Genomic DNA, 17,244 nt, shown 5'->3' with positions numbered 1-17,244 from the left:
CTTGTTTTGGCCTTGCCTAATTTCAATTTACCTTTTGAATTGGAATTTGATGCTAGTGGAGTTGGGATAAGGGCTGTTTTGAGTCAAGAAGGCAAACCTATTGCATTTTTTAGTAAAAAATTGAATAAGTGTAGGAGAAAATATTCTGCCTATGATCTTGAGTTCTATGCCTTGATTCGTGCTCTAAGACATTGGAGTGCATATTTGTTGGCTAACTCTTTCATCTTATTTACTGACCATCAAGCCCTCAAATACATACAAAGTCAAGCTAAGTTAAGCAAGAGACATGCATCTTGGGTTAAATACATGCAATCCTTTAATTTTGTAGTGAAGTATAGGGATGGTCCAAGTAATAGAGTGGCTGATGCCTTGTCTAGGAGATATGAGGTTCTTAGTACCATGCATGCTTATGTAATAGGATTTGAGAATATTAAGACCTTGTATGAGAGTGATGGGGATTTCGATCAAATTTGGGAGAGGGTTAGGAAAGATGGTGCATTTAAGGACTTCACTATTCATGATGGTTATCTTTTCGAGCTTGATGTTGTTTGTGTTCCTCAAAGCTCTTTAAGGGAAGCAATTCTTAAGGAAGTCCATGGTGGAGGCCTAGCTAGTCACTTTGGAAGAGACAAAACCTATGAATTGGCAAGTAAGAATTTCTATTGGCCAAAGATGTGGAAAGAGGTTTTAAGACTCGTTGAGGGTTCTAATACTTGTAAGCAATCCAAAATGACCATACAAGCTCACGGACCATACATGCCTTTGCCGATTCCAAGCTCACCATGGGAAGATGTAAGTATTGATTTCATTGTTGGTTTGCCAAGAATGAGACAAAATCATGTTTCCATTATGGTTGTAGTAGATAGGTTCTCAAAAATGGCTCATTTTATTGCTTGTAACAAAACTAATGATGCATCTCATGTTCTGAATTTGTACTTTGAAAATGTTGTAAAACTCCATGAAATTCCTAGGAGTATAGTGAGTGATAGGGATGTAAAGTTTTTGAGTCATTTTTGGAGACATTTATGGGCAAGGTTAGGAACTACCTTGAAGTTCAGCACGGCTTTTCATCCTCAAACAGATGGACAAACAGAAGTGGTCAATCGAAGCTTAGGCAACATTTTGAGAAGTTTGCTAAAGGGGAAAGTAAAGAATTGGGATTCTTTGTTGGCTCATGCTGAATTTGCTTACAACAGTTCGAAGAGTAAGACCACTAATTTTACTCCTTTTGAATTAGTTTATGGAGCTAATCCATTTGTTACTCTCGATTTGAGCAAAGTACACTCTAGTATTCCCTCTAACTTAAAGGCCGAGGACAGAGCTACTGAAATTGTCAAACTCCATGTTAGAGCAAAAGCACATATTGAGAAGAAGAACGAAGCCTATAAGATGCAAGCCAAGCTGAAACCTGTTATGGAGTTCAAAGAAGGTGATCTGTTGTGGGTTCACTTAAGGAAGGAACGATTCCCTTCTAAAAGAAAGAATAAACTTATGCCCAAGGTCGAGGGTCCTTACAAGATCATCAAGAAGGTAAACCAAAATGCTTACAAGGTAGAGCTGCCTCCATCTTACAAGATTTCCAACACCTTCAATGTAAGTGACCTAGCCAAGTATAAGGAAGACACCATGTCAACTTCTGATGAAGTTGAAACTTTTCAAGAAGGGGAGAATGATGGAGGTCCATCTAGCCTAGCCTTACAAGCTAAAGTTGATGAAGACACTCAAAGTGAAGATGGGCTTAGTGGAGGTGACATGTTCAATTTGAAGCTACAGCTCCTTTTGGGGCCATTTGGGTTCCTTCACACCATCATCTTTGAAGACAACAATCAAAGACCACTTGGTTGATCATTGACTTTGCATTTCAGCCCTTTTGTGCTATTTTCAACCATAGTTAGGTGTCCTTTGAATTTGTGTCTTTGAAATTGTGTGTGTTGTTTTCAACCTTAATTAGGTGTCCTTTGAAATTATGTCTTTGAACAACACATTCAAAGAGAGTTTATGGCTGTTGTCTCCCTATATAAAGGGATTTTGCGTACTTTGAAAAATAGATTTTGAATAACAAGAAAGTGTTAATCACATTTGGGTTTTATTAGTTTCCAAAAACTATTGGGTTTTGTTTGTTTTTAAAAACAATCATCGATCTTTCTCACTTTAATCTTCATCATCAGTCACCTTTGCCTTTCATTACGTTTTCAATCAAGTCAGACCCTAGCACGGCAAGGGCATGCCTAAAAGCACGGGCATGCTTCTCTCCACTCCAAGAGTCAGATCCTAGCACGGCCACGGCGTGCCTCAAAGCACGGCATGCTTTTCTCCACTCCAAGAGTCAGACCCTAGCACGGCCAGGGCGTGCTACTGTAGCACGGGCGTGTCACTATAGCACGGACGTGCTTCTCCATCAATACCATAGCCTTTTCCACCACGCCATCAAGGAGAAAAAAAAGCTGAGAATTTAAACAAAGATAAAAATATATGTTTGTATAATTTTGGATAAATAAATGACATTATAAATAAATAAATAAATTTAGATAATAATAATAATAACAATTTTATGATGATAAATCTTATAAAAAATGAGAAATGTAAAATTAAAAATAAAAAACACAATTCAGTCAACCACTATTTATGGTTTCATAAAACTTATTTTTTATTTTAAAAACAGTTTTCTCAAAATAAAGAAAAAAAATTAAGGAAGTTCAAACAAATAAGTTTTGTTCATTTTATTTAAAAAAAATGAAAAACAAGAAATTTAATCGAGAACAAACAGCACCAGAGCAGTCCAATAAAACTTTTTGGATGTAAAAAATTTCCTTTTAACAATTTACAAATAATTTGAAAATAGCCGCATGGGAATTTTACAAAAAATAGTTCATTTATAATTAAATTTCCATATTTCATTTGATATATTTAACTTCACCCACTTTTACATCAAAATAGATTAGCTTTGAAGACTCGTATTCTTATTAAGATAAAAAAATTCATTTGCAAATTCTATCAAATTTATTTAAATTTTAATTCAAGGATCATTCATTCAATAATTAAAAAAATAATATTTTATATAAACTTTTGTTTATACTTTCAAGTTAATTTGCCCATAAAATTTTATAAAGGGAAAATTATTATTTCGTCCGTGAGGTTTTACATAATTATTTAAGTAGTCCTCGACATTTATACATATATTTATAACGTCCCTGAGGTTTGCCACCGTCATATTAATTAGTCCTTCCGTCAAAAAAATACACTTTTTCCGTTAATTTTGTGAAGAAAAAACGAAATTATCCTTTGGAAAAATAATTATTTCATCCCTGAGGTTTGCCATAATTATTAAGTAGTCCCCTACATTTATACAAATATTTATAACGTCCCTAAAGTTTACTTCCGTCATATTAATTGGTCCTTCTATAAAAAAAATACACTTTTTCCGTTAATTTTGAGTGGAAAAGACAAAATTATCCTTTATAAGTTTTCATTGACATTATTATTAATCTCTTTCCTCTAAAATATCTGAAACTCATTTTCACCATCTTCCTCAACTCAACACGATCTTCATTGCCACCACCTTGTCAATGAAAACTATCATCTCCATATCCAGATCACCACCAAAACTAAAACCCAACATCCAAACTCAATCAAGCCATCATCACCCTTCATCCATTTATCTCTCTCTCCTTAATTAGAGGATTTAGGTTAGTTTGGTCATTCTATTAAAAATTAACAGCAAAAAGTGTGCTTTAAACGGAAGGACTAAGTAATATGATGGAAGTAACCTCAGGGACGTTATAAATACTTGTATAAATAGCGGAGACTACTTAAATAATTATAACAAACCTCAGCAACGAAATAATTACTTTCCCTTTTAGTTTTGTTGGTAATCTGGTTATGGAGATAATACTTGACAGAGACACGATGGTGGCAATAAAAACCGCGTTGAATTGAAGAAGATAGTGAAAATTTGAATTTCAGTTATTTTAAAGGAAAGGAATTGACAATAATGTCAATAAAAACTTATAAAGGATAATTTCATCTTTTCCGCTCAAAATTAACGGAAAAAGTGTATTTTTATTTTATGGAAGGACCAATTAATATGACGGAAGTAAACCTCAAAGACGTTATAAATATTTGTATAAATGTCAGGGACTACTTAATAATTATAGAAAACCTCAGGCACAAAATAATTATTTTTTCAAAGGATAATTTCGTCTTTTTCTCTCAAAATTAACGGAAAAAATGTTTTTTTTTTTTTACAGAAGGACCAATTAATATGACGGTGGCAAACCTCGAGAACATTATAAATATATGTATAAATGTCCAGGACTACTTAAATAATTATGTAAAACCTCAGGGACGAAATAATAATTTTACTTTTTATAAATTCAATTGTACCGGACGAGCTCTGGCTATAAAGAAAGATGATCATTAATCATTGGGCAACAAAATGAGTACACACCGTGTCAAAAAATAAATAAATAAAAACAAAAACAAAAATAAAAAAAAAAAAAAGAAAAAGAAAAGGATTTGAAGACAGCAGTAACAAGTAGGAAGAGGTTTTCACTTTTCACTTTTCACTTTAAGTCGCCAAAAAACCTGCGTTAGCTCCCCCAAGAAAATGTTAAAGTGGGAAAGGCCACTTGCAAAACAAACTACTTTGCCTTCTCACAGAAAGCAGAGAGGACATTCAACTGCATATACATCAGGCAACTCTCAAACATTCAGAAATTTTAGCACTACAATTCAAAATACCGAGCGAGGTAACTGTAATCCCAAGACTTCGGAAAACTTTATTGATTTATAGATGCAATACTACAAAATAAGAAAATTAATTATATATATATATAAAAGAAAAAAAGGAAATTAACAGATACTCATGTTGAAGGTGATTATATCAATTCCTAAAATGCACTAAGCACTCCTCTAATTGTACAGTCTCAAACACTCATCACAATAAAGAAAAAATGGTGATAGAATGAGAATATACTCGACCACTCTGAGAAGCAGTAATACCTTAAAACTAAATTCATTCACAAACCTTAAATCGGCCTCATTTATGCCCTCTGAAGTACATGTAAACTTTCTGCACATAAACAAAACACAATCAAGTCAAAAAGTATGTTCAGCACAACGAGTATTCAAATTGTTTTACGTGACCGCCACTATGAATATTCAAGCCTTCATATCTTAAAAATGTGTTTTCAAGTTACAAGCAATGACATCAAATCAAACACAAAAAATACCTTACAACTAAATATACGTGTGCGTGTTTTTGGGGGGGTGGGGGGTGGGGGGGGGGAGTGGACATGCACCATTATTTATAGAACAAGTTGGGCAAGATTCATAAGAACAAATAACCAAAAACAGTAGGCTAAGAATAAGAATATCTATCTAAATGTTAAAATTATAAATCACTGCCACAAGAAAAATAATGAGGTAGACCTATTAGCATTCTTCGCAACAAATGTTCCAGGAACATAAGAGACAGCAAAATGGATTTGACACTTGGTCCCAGGTGATAAAATGAAGAAAGAAAAGAGTGTAAACAACAGTAATCTTTTCCTTATCCAAAAACAAGACATAAAATAAAGAAAGAAAAGAGTCAAAAATTAAAATCATAAAGGAATCAACACCAAAATTTTCAGTTTCTTAAGGGTGCCTTGGAAAACGCTGTTGTTTCTGCCTTTTTTCGCATTTTGTGAAAGCAATTTTTTTCCCATTTTATTACCTTTCAGTTTTCAGGAAATCTTTACAAACAAAAGACAATATTTGGGAAGCCACAAATCCTGGTTTTAGAGTTATGTTGTTTCATTTTTCTTCCGCTTTCTCTTTATTTTCCATCTTTACTGTTTTCATGTCCACTTTATTCTAACACTCAGCTCCAACTCATCTAATATCAGGTTTGTTCCAACCAAATTCAAGAATGCCTTTTAATTACAATAGTTTTCTCATAATTATACAAGAAACTTGATCACCATGTTCAAACTGACGAGAAATCAGTGTCACTGAAGCTGAATTTTTTAGATAATTAACTATGACATTGTTTTAGTCTCCCAGCAGCTCTCATCCATTGAAAGTCCTCATTTAGAAATTACTTCAGACCCTTAGGGGCAATGTTTGTCTGTTTTCTGAAGGCTTGAGTTTTATTATAAATTCGGACTTACATAAATATAAATAAAAACTTGTCTATTTTTTAGAACATAAAATTCACTTGGTCTTTCTCCAATATTGATTAATGGCATGGTAAATTCAGCTTGTATTACAAGATTTATATTTCAAAAATGACTTTTTAATTAACTTATAAAAGTAAAATGCATGAACTTTTAGAGCTCTTGCCCCTAAATTTTCTTCTGTTGCCTATTTGTCCAATTCCCAATGAAATGCAGATTGAATTGCCAACCAACCCAGCCACACTGGCATACCCAACCACACTATGTCACTCAGTCTAGCTTTAGGGAGATTTAGATATATGTTGTTAAATCAGGATTTTAAGTGACTGTCAGTTGCAACATCATTCTTGGCACCATGTTGTGGCATGAGAGCAAATCAAGAAAATGACAAAGCTATCAGGTGGCCTGCTGTAAATTTTTGCCAAAATCAGCAAAATGACTGAAATTTATAGTGTAACATATATTCTAATGGAATATACACTATCACAACCCTGAACATCTGAAATAATTATTGAATGAAATAAAATTTTTGATTTTGTATTCATAATTTGAATATACTAGCTTATTAGATTTAAATCTTGTGATAACAATATTCTTTTAGTATTCAATGACAACATCTGAAATTGATTATCAAATTCAAGCATAAAATATAAATTGAAAAAATTAAAAATGTTAAGAATTATCTTTCAAATTATTTGATACAAAAAATAGTATGTTGATAGAACTGCCTAGCAGCCTCAATTACTTGTAAATAGGCAGGTGGTAACAAATCAAAATGAAACTTAAAAGAAAACCCAATAACCCCACTAGATTTAAAGGTTGAAAATACCAGTTAGAATTAGGATTATTAAAGGGGGCATACAATCATCCCTCACATTTGATAACGTAATTATGACACTGATGCTTCCATGATTACTAGTCATTTATTCACAATAAGAGTAAATTATACTTGCCCTCACAAGTAAATAAATTCGAAGAAAACATGTCTGAGAAGGGAAGGATGGTAAAATTTTCCTTTCTAGTTAAAGAAATGATATACCTATTTACCACTCCCAAAAAATGGGCCAACTTGTTACTCTTAAAGATATAAAGAAATCATAACCAAGTTAATAAGAATAGTGCAACCTTTTTCGTGCTTGTGCTTGTGCTCGTGTGCATAGGTTGCAAAGATAACAACAAACAATTGAAGAGTAAATGAAATGTTTCACATCTAACCTGGAGAACCCACAAGCTGAGGAGGGACTCTAAGCAAAACAAGCCAAACCCCACCAAGTAGAAAATCTGCATGATAACACACCAAAATTATTTGGAGCTAAAAACTCCTCTAAATAGAAGCAAAAAAAACAAATGATATGTTCTACATTAAACATAAAATATGCGATTAAGCATTTCCACCTATTGAAACTATCATGTGATTAAGCGTTTCCACCTATTGAAACTATCCCATATTATTTTCTTGAAGCTTTAATTTGATCTCTTACAAGCATAACACTGGAATATTAAGTTTTTATTTAACTTTAATTTTCTTTGAGCTCTTATTTATTTACCATGTGATAAAAAATAAAAATTTGGACGTAAAAAAGTTCGGAATTTATATTACAAAATTTTAATAATTAATATTTAAAATGTGTTGTGTTACAACTTTCGAATATACAAAATTGAAGAAGCGAATTTCCATCCTTTACTTTTCGTTTTGCAGTGACTTAAAATAATTGAGTTGATTGTCATTTTCTATCCCTAATTTCCTATTTCTATTTATAATTTTTTTGTGACATTTAAGTAGAAAAACTCAATGATTATATTAATTTAACTATCAACAATACAGAAAATTAAAATGTCACATAAATTTAAAGAGACAAAAAATACATTTATTATGTTCAATCACTGTACAATTAGTATGAATTAATTGCATCTAAATTGACTCGATGATTTTATTAATTTAACTATCAATCAAATAGAAAATTAAAATAAGTGTAATTTAAAAAGTCAAAAAATACATTTATTATTTTCAATCCAATTGTACGATTAGCATGAATTAATTTCATATAAATCGAATAAAGAACTATGTTAAATGTTATATAAGTTGGGAACTTTAAAAATTACATTAATTATTCCAACCCAATCAAATAATCATTATGTATAATAAAAATAAAAATAAATTACTAAAAAATATATAAAAAAAAATAAGTTATTTAGTATTTTATTTTTTATAAAGAATGAATTACATTTAAATATATTAATTTTGGTATTAGACAGATATTTTATTATTAAAAAATGAATATGAACTAATGTTTGTTCCTATATTTTGGTAAAAAACCAATATAATACAATATATGTGATATAATATAAATGTAAAATTAATTCAAACATCAAAAACTCTAGTTCTAAATATCCAAAGAACAAAATAGTTAATAAAGCTAATAAATACTATATCTATTAGCATAAATGAAGTGGAAAGTTAAGAATTTTCTCTAAAGATTTATGTCATTAAGAATTCAAGAACTTTACATGACATTAATATATATTAGATTATAGGTAATTCCTCTCAAAACTATACAATTAAGTTTTCATGCTACTCTACCGGTAAAAGAAATAAAATTTATATGGCGGTGCCAACAAAATACAACTTACCCCAACCAGCAAATTGTCAGAAATGACATCAACCGCTGGAAGGATGCCGCTGAAACAATAGGCAAATTTAGTTTCCAGAAGATAATCATCAATATTAATCAATGCTCATTGAGTACAGTAATCAACTTTTCACGATCTGTACAACTATCAATTAAAAACTGCAACATGTGAGAACTTACGTCAGTGACTTCCCATGGAAAACAATTGGCGGAGCAATGGCAGCAAATATACAGAACCCAACGTGAAGCTGCATTAAATCATATTCATTAATATGTAAGAAGGAAAATATATGGTGGCACAATGATGACAAGATTGATATGTTGTGGATAAAAACTCACAAGGTAGAACAGGAAAAACCAACCAAACTTCAAAGCACTATCTGTCCTGCAAGTTTAAAAGCAAAGCACCATTTGTCATAAAATTGAGGCATGCCAAATGCTGCTTTATCATGCTAAGAAAATCACCATACATTCAGCCATAAGCCAATAGAATATTTATTTTTACCAATGAGAATAACAGGTTCAGAATATAGGAATAACACCACTGATTACTATTAAAGTATTAATTTATCAGTTTCCTCGCATACACACAAATCTTGGTAAAGCAAAGAAAAACCGGGCTTATTAGTAGGAGAGGGTGGTGCCCTCAAGGCTTAGTAGAAGTAGCAAAACTCAATGATTATTAGTAGAAGGAGAGGGTGGGACCATTAGATACTCACGTACTTATTGTTAATGGTTAGATTAGATTTTGATCCAAGTATTTAATGGCTGTCAAACTTTCCATTTTTCAGCCACTATCTTTTTTTTCCATATTTATATGTTATATTTTGACCTACTTATTAAAGGGCTGTCAAACATCCTATATTCCAGCCTTTCTTTATATATATTTATATACTTCTATTTATTCTTAACCTAATATTTTAATGTCTATAAAGGAAGACAACAAAATTTGTTTGAGGTGCTCGCCCACACATCGTCTCGCCTGGCAGCACCTTGGTGCCTAGGCAACGCCTAGTTGAAGGTGCCTCGCCTCATGGTATACCAGGCACCTGTCCCTCACCTTGCCTCATCTTAGCGCCTCAAGTTCCTAGTGACAACACTGGGTGGGGCTGGGAATCATAAAACTCAATTGAAATGAACAGATGACAATATCAACTTTCACTCCTTGTTCAGTATAAATGAATATGAATAAATTTCATTTGCAAATGAATTTCATAATAGATTTCATTTGAATGAAATGAAATGAACTGTGTGTTCAGTACAAGTCTGAAATTCAATTCAATATTTGACTTTACAAAAATGACCTTACTAATGTTCAAGTAGCTCCAAGCACCATTTTCTAGGTGGTAGGCAAAAGGAGAATAAAAAGAGAAAAAAGTTCACTCACATATCAAATGAAAATTTTAGTAACTACAAAATCACTGTAAGAATAAATTTCATACATAGATTTGATTCGTCATTACCATTTGCATGTTTTAGAAACATGATTTTACATCCTTTCAAAGAGAAAAAATATTGATTTCTTCCACTACTTAATAGTAAAAGCCTACTAAGAGTTTGGTAATTGATGTATATATCAAAGAGAAGGGAATGAAATAACTAATCTGCTTCAAAAACCTTATTAATGCCTGCATTTTACAAACACCTGCATTGCAAAATGCATACAAGTCTTATAACTTGCAGATGAACTCCTGGTTCTAGAGAGAGAGAAGGAAATTTTAAGAGAGAGAGAGAGAGAGAGAGAGAGAGAATTTGATAGGAAAACTTTAGTCCAATGAAAATTGTTTGTAGAATTCATTTGAAAATTCATCCATTTGATAGTATTTGGTCCAATCATAGAATTCATAAATTAGAATTTCAAATATATTTTTTTGCATACTGAACGTATCAAATATTCACTTGCAAATGAATTTCATAAAGAATTTCATGGAATTCATTTATACCAAAACACTATTAGAATATTCAGAAACTTATCAATCTTAGAATTTAGAATAAAACAAACAAGAATCTTTAGAACTTTTTAATTAAAAAAATTTAGAATATAAGGGTTTGTAAAATAGTAAATTTGCTTCTTTGTGAACAAAAAGAACACTGGCCCAAGTTGCAGAAACACCTTCTCTGGTGAAAAAATAGCAAAAGAGGCCAGGAAGCCGACTGTGCTAAATAGACAACCCTCTAAATCTATGCCGCATGCAAGCTTATTTCTTGTTTTCAGTTCATGTTAATAGGTCATGGAACTTTTCCTTTATTACTAGCATTGTTGCATGTCAGAGTCCATAACTGGCTGAAATGTTTTAGTCCCTAGTTTCCTGGTAATGGCGGTATCTCATGCTAATTTATAGTCAGCCATAGTTGGTTGACTGGTCGGTTGAGTGTCAGAGACTCATAGTCCTATATTATTACACTTAAGATTTGGAAGGAATTAAGTGGAGAATTATTCATAGGTACAATTTCCCTCAAAGTAAACCACTATTATTTTTAGCTATTTTTGCCAGAATAGCTCAATAAAAAAGTACTTCCTTGCACATAACAACTAACTGGGAAGCCTAATGCATTAAGAATGCCTTTATCAGTAACTCCTTCAATAAGTCCAATTCTATAATACAAAATTTCAAGTTACACAATTAGGGTTAGGGTACTTTCATCTACAGTTGTAACCTACTGTGTTTACATTATAAGTAACAAATCTCAGCAAAGAAAATATCACCTGTTTGCAACAGGAAAAAATCAGTTTATGACTTGCCCCAGTCAAACTAAGGTCCTAAATCAGGCAGCAAAGCATATTAAGAAGGCTTAACAAGAGATTGCAAAAAACCAGAACTTTTCCCATTCAAACTCTAATTTGAATTCCCAAATTCATAATTCACAAACTAAAAACTTGTTCAGGGCTTGCACTCAAAACCCTTGATTAGAATTTACAACCTACTGAAGCCTGAACTCTTGCAATCTGAAATCGGGACATCATGATTATAACATGAGTTTACTGCAAAGGTTGGAAATTGGATCAGCAGTCACGGCTTCACACCATAACCTAACTACATGTAACCTCATTACATATCCTACTCGATTTAAGTCACGTTCCTTTTATCACCCTCATAAAACATGCTATACCAGGAGATGTATTTTTTAAATCTTATGTCCAGGCAGATCTTGTCATATTCAAGGTAGAGACCACATAATGCATGCACAGGAAGTGAAAAGAAAAAATGCAGCAGTTAAGTGGAAAGCATAGTTAATAATGTTTTAGGAATTTCCCCAATGCTATGAAGAATAAGAATTGCAATCAGAGGGACATAAATGAAATCCTGTAGAAAAGTGTTTATCATCAAAACTTCCATTGAGTAGGAACTATTTTCATAATACATTTAAAAGTAAACTAATGTTAACTTATGATATCAAGAATTTCACCCAGCAGGCCATAGTAACCATAGAAATAGTTATCCTAGAAGCCATCTACTTTTTTCACTGAGATGTATGATTCGCACAATGTCAATGGATGGCTAGAAATCTTATAAAAACAAAGAAAGCATTACTTAACACTTACCTCATTGCACGATAAAGAGGTCTGTACCATAACACATAAGACATAGGGATTCCAGACAGAGCATAGATTGATGCAAGCAGAAAAATTTTGACTCCTGCATGTTACCACTCTCGTTAGCTAATTCAAATTGCATTTTAGTCCTGGGACATATATTTACCAATAATAAGCCAATTAATTGAATATACTTACCCCCGCCTCTAATCCAATTGACCAGAACAGCAATTACATTAAAGACAAGGCAAAGAACTATACCTACAAATCAGAACAAAAGGAGGATTAGTATTTCCGCAAATGAGTTGCTAATTGTGACAAAGTAATAAAAGAACCACTGAAAGTATATTTCTTTTGACAAGAGGACAACAAAGAAACTAGCAAGATGGGATTAATTGTATTTATAGAGAAAGCAATAGCTTAAAAAAACTATTGATCTAAAGCCATATGGCTACATGGCAGTTTGGTAGGTACTAGAATGACCAAGGCAATTAAACCCAACTAAGAAAGGTCAAAAGATGAGTGTTTTTTTTTTTTTTTTGGGTATTAACAAGGCCCATTTTGGGCATATTCAAGCAAACCTTACAAAACAAGGATTAATATATATGATACAACCATACCATTAATTTATTAATTAATCTTAGTTACATTCAATTTAATGTGGTACATGAATTTTAAAACAACATATGGCACTTTCGAGTTTTTGAGGCACTGAAAATGAATGATGTTAAATGATTCAAGAATTGGTGGAGGGGTTCATGATCAAGCGATAAAGCCAACCTAGTGTTGAGTAATGACTTAACATGCTTGTACACAAAATACAAGGGTTGCAATGACGCCTCCAAGATGTTTAATGGAAACCCAGAAGAGTAAATATTGCTGAAAGCATCTTTGATAACAAGGTTATGTTGTGAAAGATCAACTACTTGAGGAACTAGAGGTACCCAGGAAAATGCAGAGTGAAGGAATGGGTATTAGTTGGTTAGTTGGGTTAACATTACAACAATCTTGCAACTCGTGCACGATGAACAATGCATCATGATGATTTCCTTGAAAAGGAAAAGACAACTCATAGTTACATTCACAGATTATTACATCACCAAGAAGACTTGGTCTCCTAGTGATAAATTCACTTACTGACATGTTCATGAAATGTGGAATTGTTGATTATTACAACATATATTATTGTCAGAATAAGAATTGGAATCTTGGAATATTTTGTTGAGTAGTTATGCAATTAATGCTCATATTGGACAAGTAATAACATTGTTTCATAAAATTATTTTCCTTTTCTTTTTACAAATTCACAATTTTCCAGTGAAACATCTCACGAGAGCTTTCTTTTTAGCGAAGGTCAGAAAGAGACAGGAATGGCGCGACAAGGGGGAAGGGGTAGCAGAAAGAGGAAAAACCAAAAAATTTATAAAGGCCTACTAGCTACAAAATCCAAACTTTCAAGCAGTTTTGAATTTGAACCAAACCTATGAAATTCTTTTGTCAACTTTAGCTTATTTTAAAAACTAGGTTGAATTATTTCCAACCAATCAAAAAAATGGAAAATAACATTTTATTACTAATCAGAGTAGAAATTAAAATCTATCCCCTCCAACTAACCTCTTTCCTCTCTACTTCATAATTGTCAACGTGTGGGGCAAGAGAATTGAGGTCACAGAAGAAAAGTGATGTAACGACCATGGCCAACAACTAGAAAAAGACCATCAGGTCTCAAACAAAACACACTATTCCTCTTTCAAAAATAGAAACTTAAGTCCAAGTCTTTAAATAACATTAGTTTTCGCATTATGGTGTGGAACTGCCATAGGACTAAATCCACTGGCGCTACTATAGATTCAAAAAGAAAAGAAAGGCAAAAGAAATTTACAATTAGTGTATCTTTAGCCAAATATATAACAAGTTAACCCTGTCAACATTTAAAATATACATTCAAAAGACATTATGCACAATAATTTAATAGATTAAATGGCACATAAATTCCCCCAGTTTAATGAAATGAGTAAAAGCCCCTCTATGGGAAAAGTTGTATAAAAACGTAAACAGCAAGAGCTATGTGCCGGTAAACATATGCATGACATATAAATGGTTGCCAATGACAACCCAAAAAAAATTTAAAAAAAAAAAAAAAAATTAAAGACCACTAGAAATTTTCAGAGTTAACAGGAGAAAGCACACTAGATATTAGGCTATAGAAAATAGAAAATAAAAGTGTCGAGAAGATGCCTGCTTCTCTCTCTGTCATGTTTTTTCTTTTCATCATAGTACCCTCAAACAAGATAGGGCACACATGTAGATACAGAGTACAGCACTTAAACTTAGGTGTAAGGGATAGGGGTTATTGGTTACTACTCTAAACTAGGAAATTGCCACTCCATGAAACAAAGGTTAAAAAAATAAACAGAATAAAAGCAAAAAACCAGATAATGTGGGAAAATTTCAGCACAAAATACTATTACTGAACTTTAATCAAAGAAGATGGAGAACAATAGTCTTATACCTAACCAACTTGCAAAAGCCAAATACTGTAGCCTTTGAGCATGAATCGGTATTTCATTTGCTATATCATGATGGATGATGGGGAAAAATGGAGGCCAGTTTTTATCATCTGCAGGGACACCAGCTGATATATACCCAAAGATAAAATAGTTATACATTGCACAAAACATATATGGACAACTTCGCAAAATAGCATATGTAATCTGTAACATTATTGCTTACCATTTGCAACAGCATCTTCTCTCCTTTTGATATCCTGCAAATGACAACATCAAAGAGAAAAACCTCAACATCATTTTTAAAGGCAGGATTAAAACCATCTTTCAAAGTGAAAGCATCAAACATTTAACATAATCAAAATCAGGTAGCAATTGGGCATGTGAAAACCATATTACAAGATAAATACATGATACACTTGCTTGTGAGTAACCAATCATAGTATTGAAAATAACCTTTTCCCTCCTTTTAAGATCTGCTTCCCATGCTGCAAGTTCTTTCTCCTTTTTCTTTGGATCCTGCATTATTCAATACCAATAAAATGCAGAAATCAGAATACAAGACATGAGAATGTGAAAAATTGGACAATAATGAGGAAATAGCAACATAATTACATTCATTGTATCAAGTGGAATGTCGACTGTTGCATCATTATGCCCAAATCCTGCCGGCTGAGCTCCCACAGGAGGAACGCGTGTCTTTGATCCAGGAGCAGTAGCACCATTCTGCAAAAAAACCCCAGCATGTAGCCCCAAAAAGCAAAATGAAAAATGAACACAAAAGTGACAAAGGTGTATAGCTGCATAATAATATTGAGACCACAAATCATATAAAAACCTTGCGGCTTGATCCAGGAAAGTACAGTTAGAACAATAGCATACAGAAATTGGACGGTCTGCCAAACCAACATAAAGCACTGAATAGACCAATTAATGCAGTATCCACAAAAATACTTCACAAAATTTAACATCCAACTTGAAGTTGAAATAAGTTAACCTGGTATTCTAGATGCAAATCCTCTCCTGGAATTTTGCAGTAAACTCAGAGGCATGACCAATATCCAAGGTTTTAATATATCTACATCCGATAAGTTTCATTATTCTGACATACATAACAGTTTTAGAAAGTGGCATTAATTACATGAAATTGTTAATATCATGGGCTTTGGTAGTCCAACAACACAATAGTATAGTGCAGATTAGACACCATATCATCCTTTTAGAGTCAAGCATATACAACAATTACTCTAAAAACCCATATGTCTGTAAACCACCGAACTCAGATCTCTATCTTGAACAAATTAAACTCCCAAAACTTGAATCCGTCAACTCTCACATCCAACTATAAAATAGTTTAAGGGTTTCCCTTTAACTAGTTAAACTAATATTGACTGGAGATTTTGGAGCAAGCATAAAACATGATGCCAACTGAAAGGCAAATTTTTGCATCAAACTAAAACCATTATTTATGACAAATGACTGAATGATGCAAAACCAAGAAACCTTTAGACCTTTAGAATTCATAAACTGCTCAAATTGTATTTATCTTGAAAAATAGTAGTTCATTTATAACAGTACTGATACCAACAATGAGATGCATTGATGTAGTTTTCGTTATTATTAGATTATTGGATTCTGAGAATAAGTTGATGTGAATCCGAAGAGAAACCCACAAGGTTAATTAACGTAAAAAATTGAAAGGAGTTGCATAATTCCAAGAGCAGTGAGGTTCAGTTCACCAAATGTAAATTGTCTTTGGAAATCAGTTCATAGATATTAGATTCCAAACTATGTATTTTCATATAACGAGTACATTACATTCTAAACATTTGTATATGAGACTTCCCCTCAAAGATTTTCAAATAAGTCTAGAATTACTTATTGAATTGATAAGCTCCAAAAAAAATTCAAAATGTCAGTGTAATAACAATCAGTTTGCAGATCGAGATCAGTGAAACTGAAAACATACTAAAATTAGATGAGAGAGAGCTAAGAAGATATAGGTAGATCTGAGAAGGAAAAGGTGGAAGAGAAATTACCGAGAAAGGATTGACCTCTTCTTCATCGAATGGGTTAGGATCGCTGTGATACCGACTCATGCTCGTTTGCTTTGCTTTTTCTTCAGATCCCTAAAATTTGCACCAAATTTAGCTAAATTTCACTGCCAAAGTGGAGTGTGCTTTATCTTCTCGCTTGTGTCTAACGCGGGATGTCTATTGGAATTTTTTACGCGTTTGACCCTTGGATTTGAATTATTTGCGATTTTACCACTTACGTTGCGTGGGCCAGATACTAGGCTAGTAGGCTGTTTGGTCCCTAAAAAAAACAGTGACCGAACTAAAACTCTCTTTCAATTTTAGGAATAGGAATGGAAGGATTGAAGAATGAGAACCATATCGAAGCAATTTTTCGGT

At 32.6% G+C, this 17,244-nt stretch overlaps 1 protein-coding gene across 1 annotated transcript; it reads right to left on the bottom strand.

Annotated features, from left to right (window-relative positions):
- Nucleotides 1-4,808: 4,808 nt before the first annotated feature.
- On the bottom strand, nt 4,809-17,029 carry SCAMP5 (SCAMP family protein). Its single transcript, XM_012213942.4, has 12 exons — nt 16,870-17,029; nt 15,446-15,556; nt 15,287-15,349; nt 15,057-15,090; nt 14,836-14,958; nt 12,522-12,584; nt 12,333-12,426; nt 9,128-9,173; nt 8,969-9,036; nt 8,790-8,838; nt 7,374-7,439; nt 4,809-5,071 (listed from the first exon to the last, which is right to left on the bottom strand). The coding sequence occupies exons 1-12, from the start codon at nt 16,927-16,929 to the stop codon at nt 5,039-5,041; spliced, it is 810 nt and encodes a 269-aa protein (XP_012069332.1). The 5' UTR covers nt 16,930-17,029; the 3' UTR covers nt 4,809-5,038.
- Nucleotides 17,030-17,244: the final 215 nt, after the last annotated feature.

The sequence above is a fragment of the Jatropha curcas genome, chromosome 11, assembly GCF_041381405.1.
Source record: "Jatropha curcas cultivar XTBG-Jc1 chromosome 11, XTBG_Jcur_1.0, whole genome shotgun sequence".
Lineage (NCBI taxonomy): Eukaryota > Viridiplantae > Streptophyta > Magnoliopsida > Malpighiales > Euphorbiaceae > Jatropha > Jatropha curcas.
The sequence above is the reverse complement of the archived record's forward strand: the minus strand, read 5'-3'. Positions and strand labels throughout refer to the sequence as shown.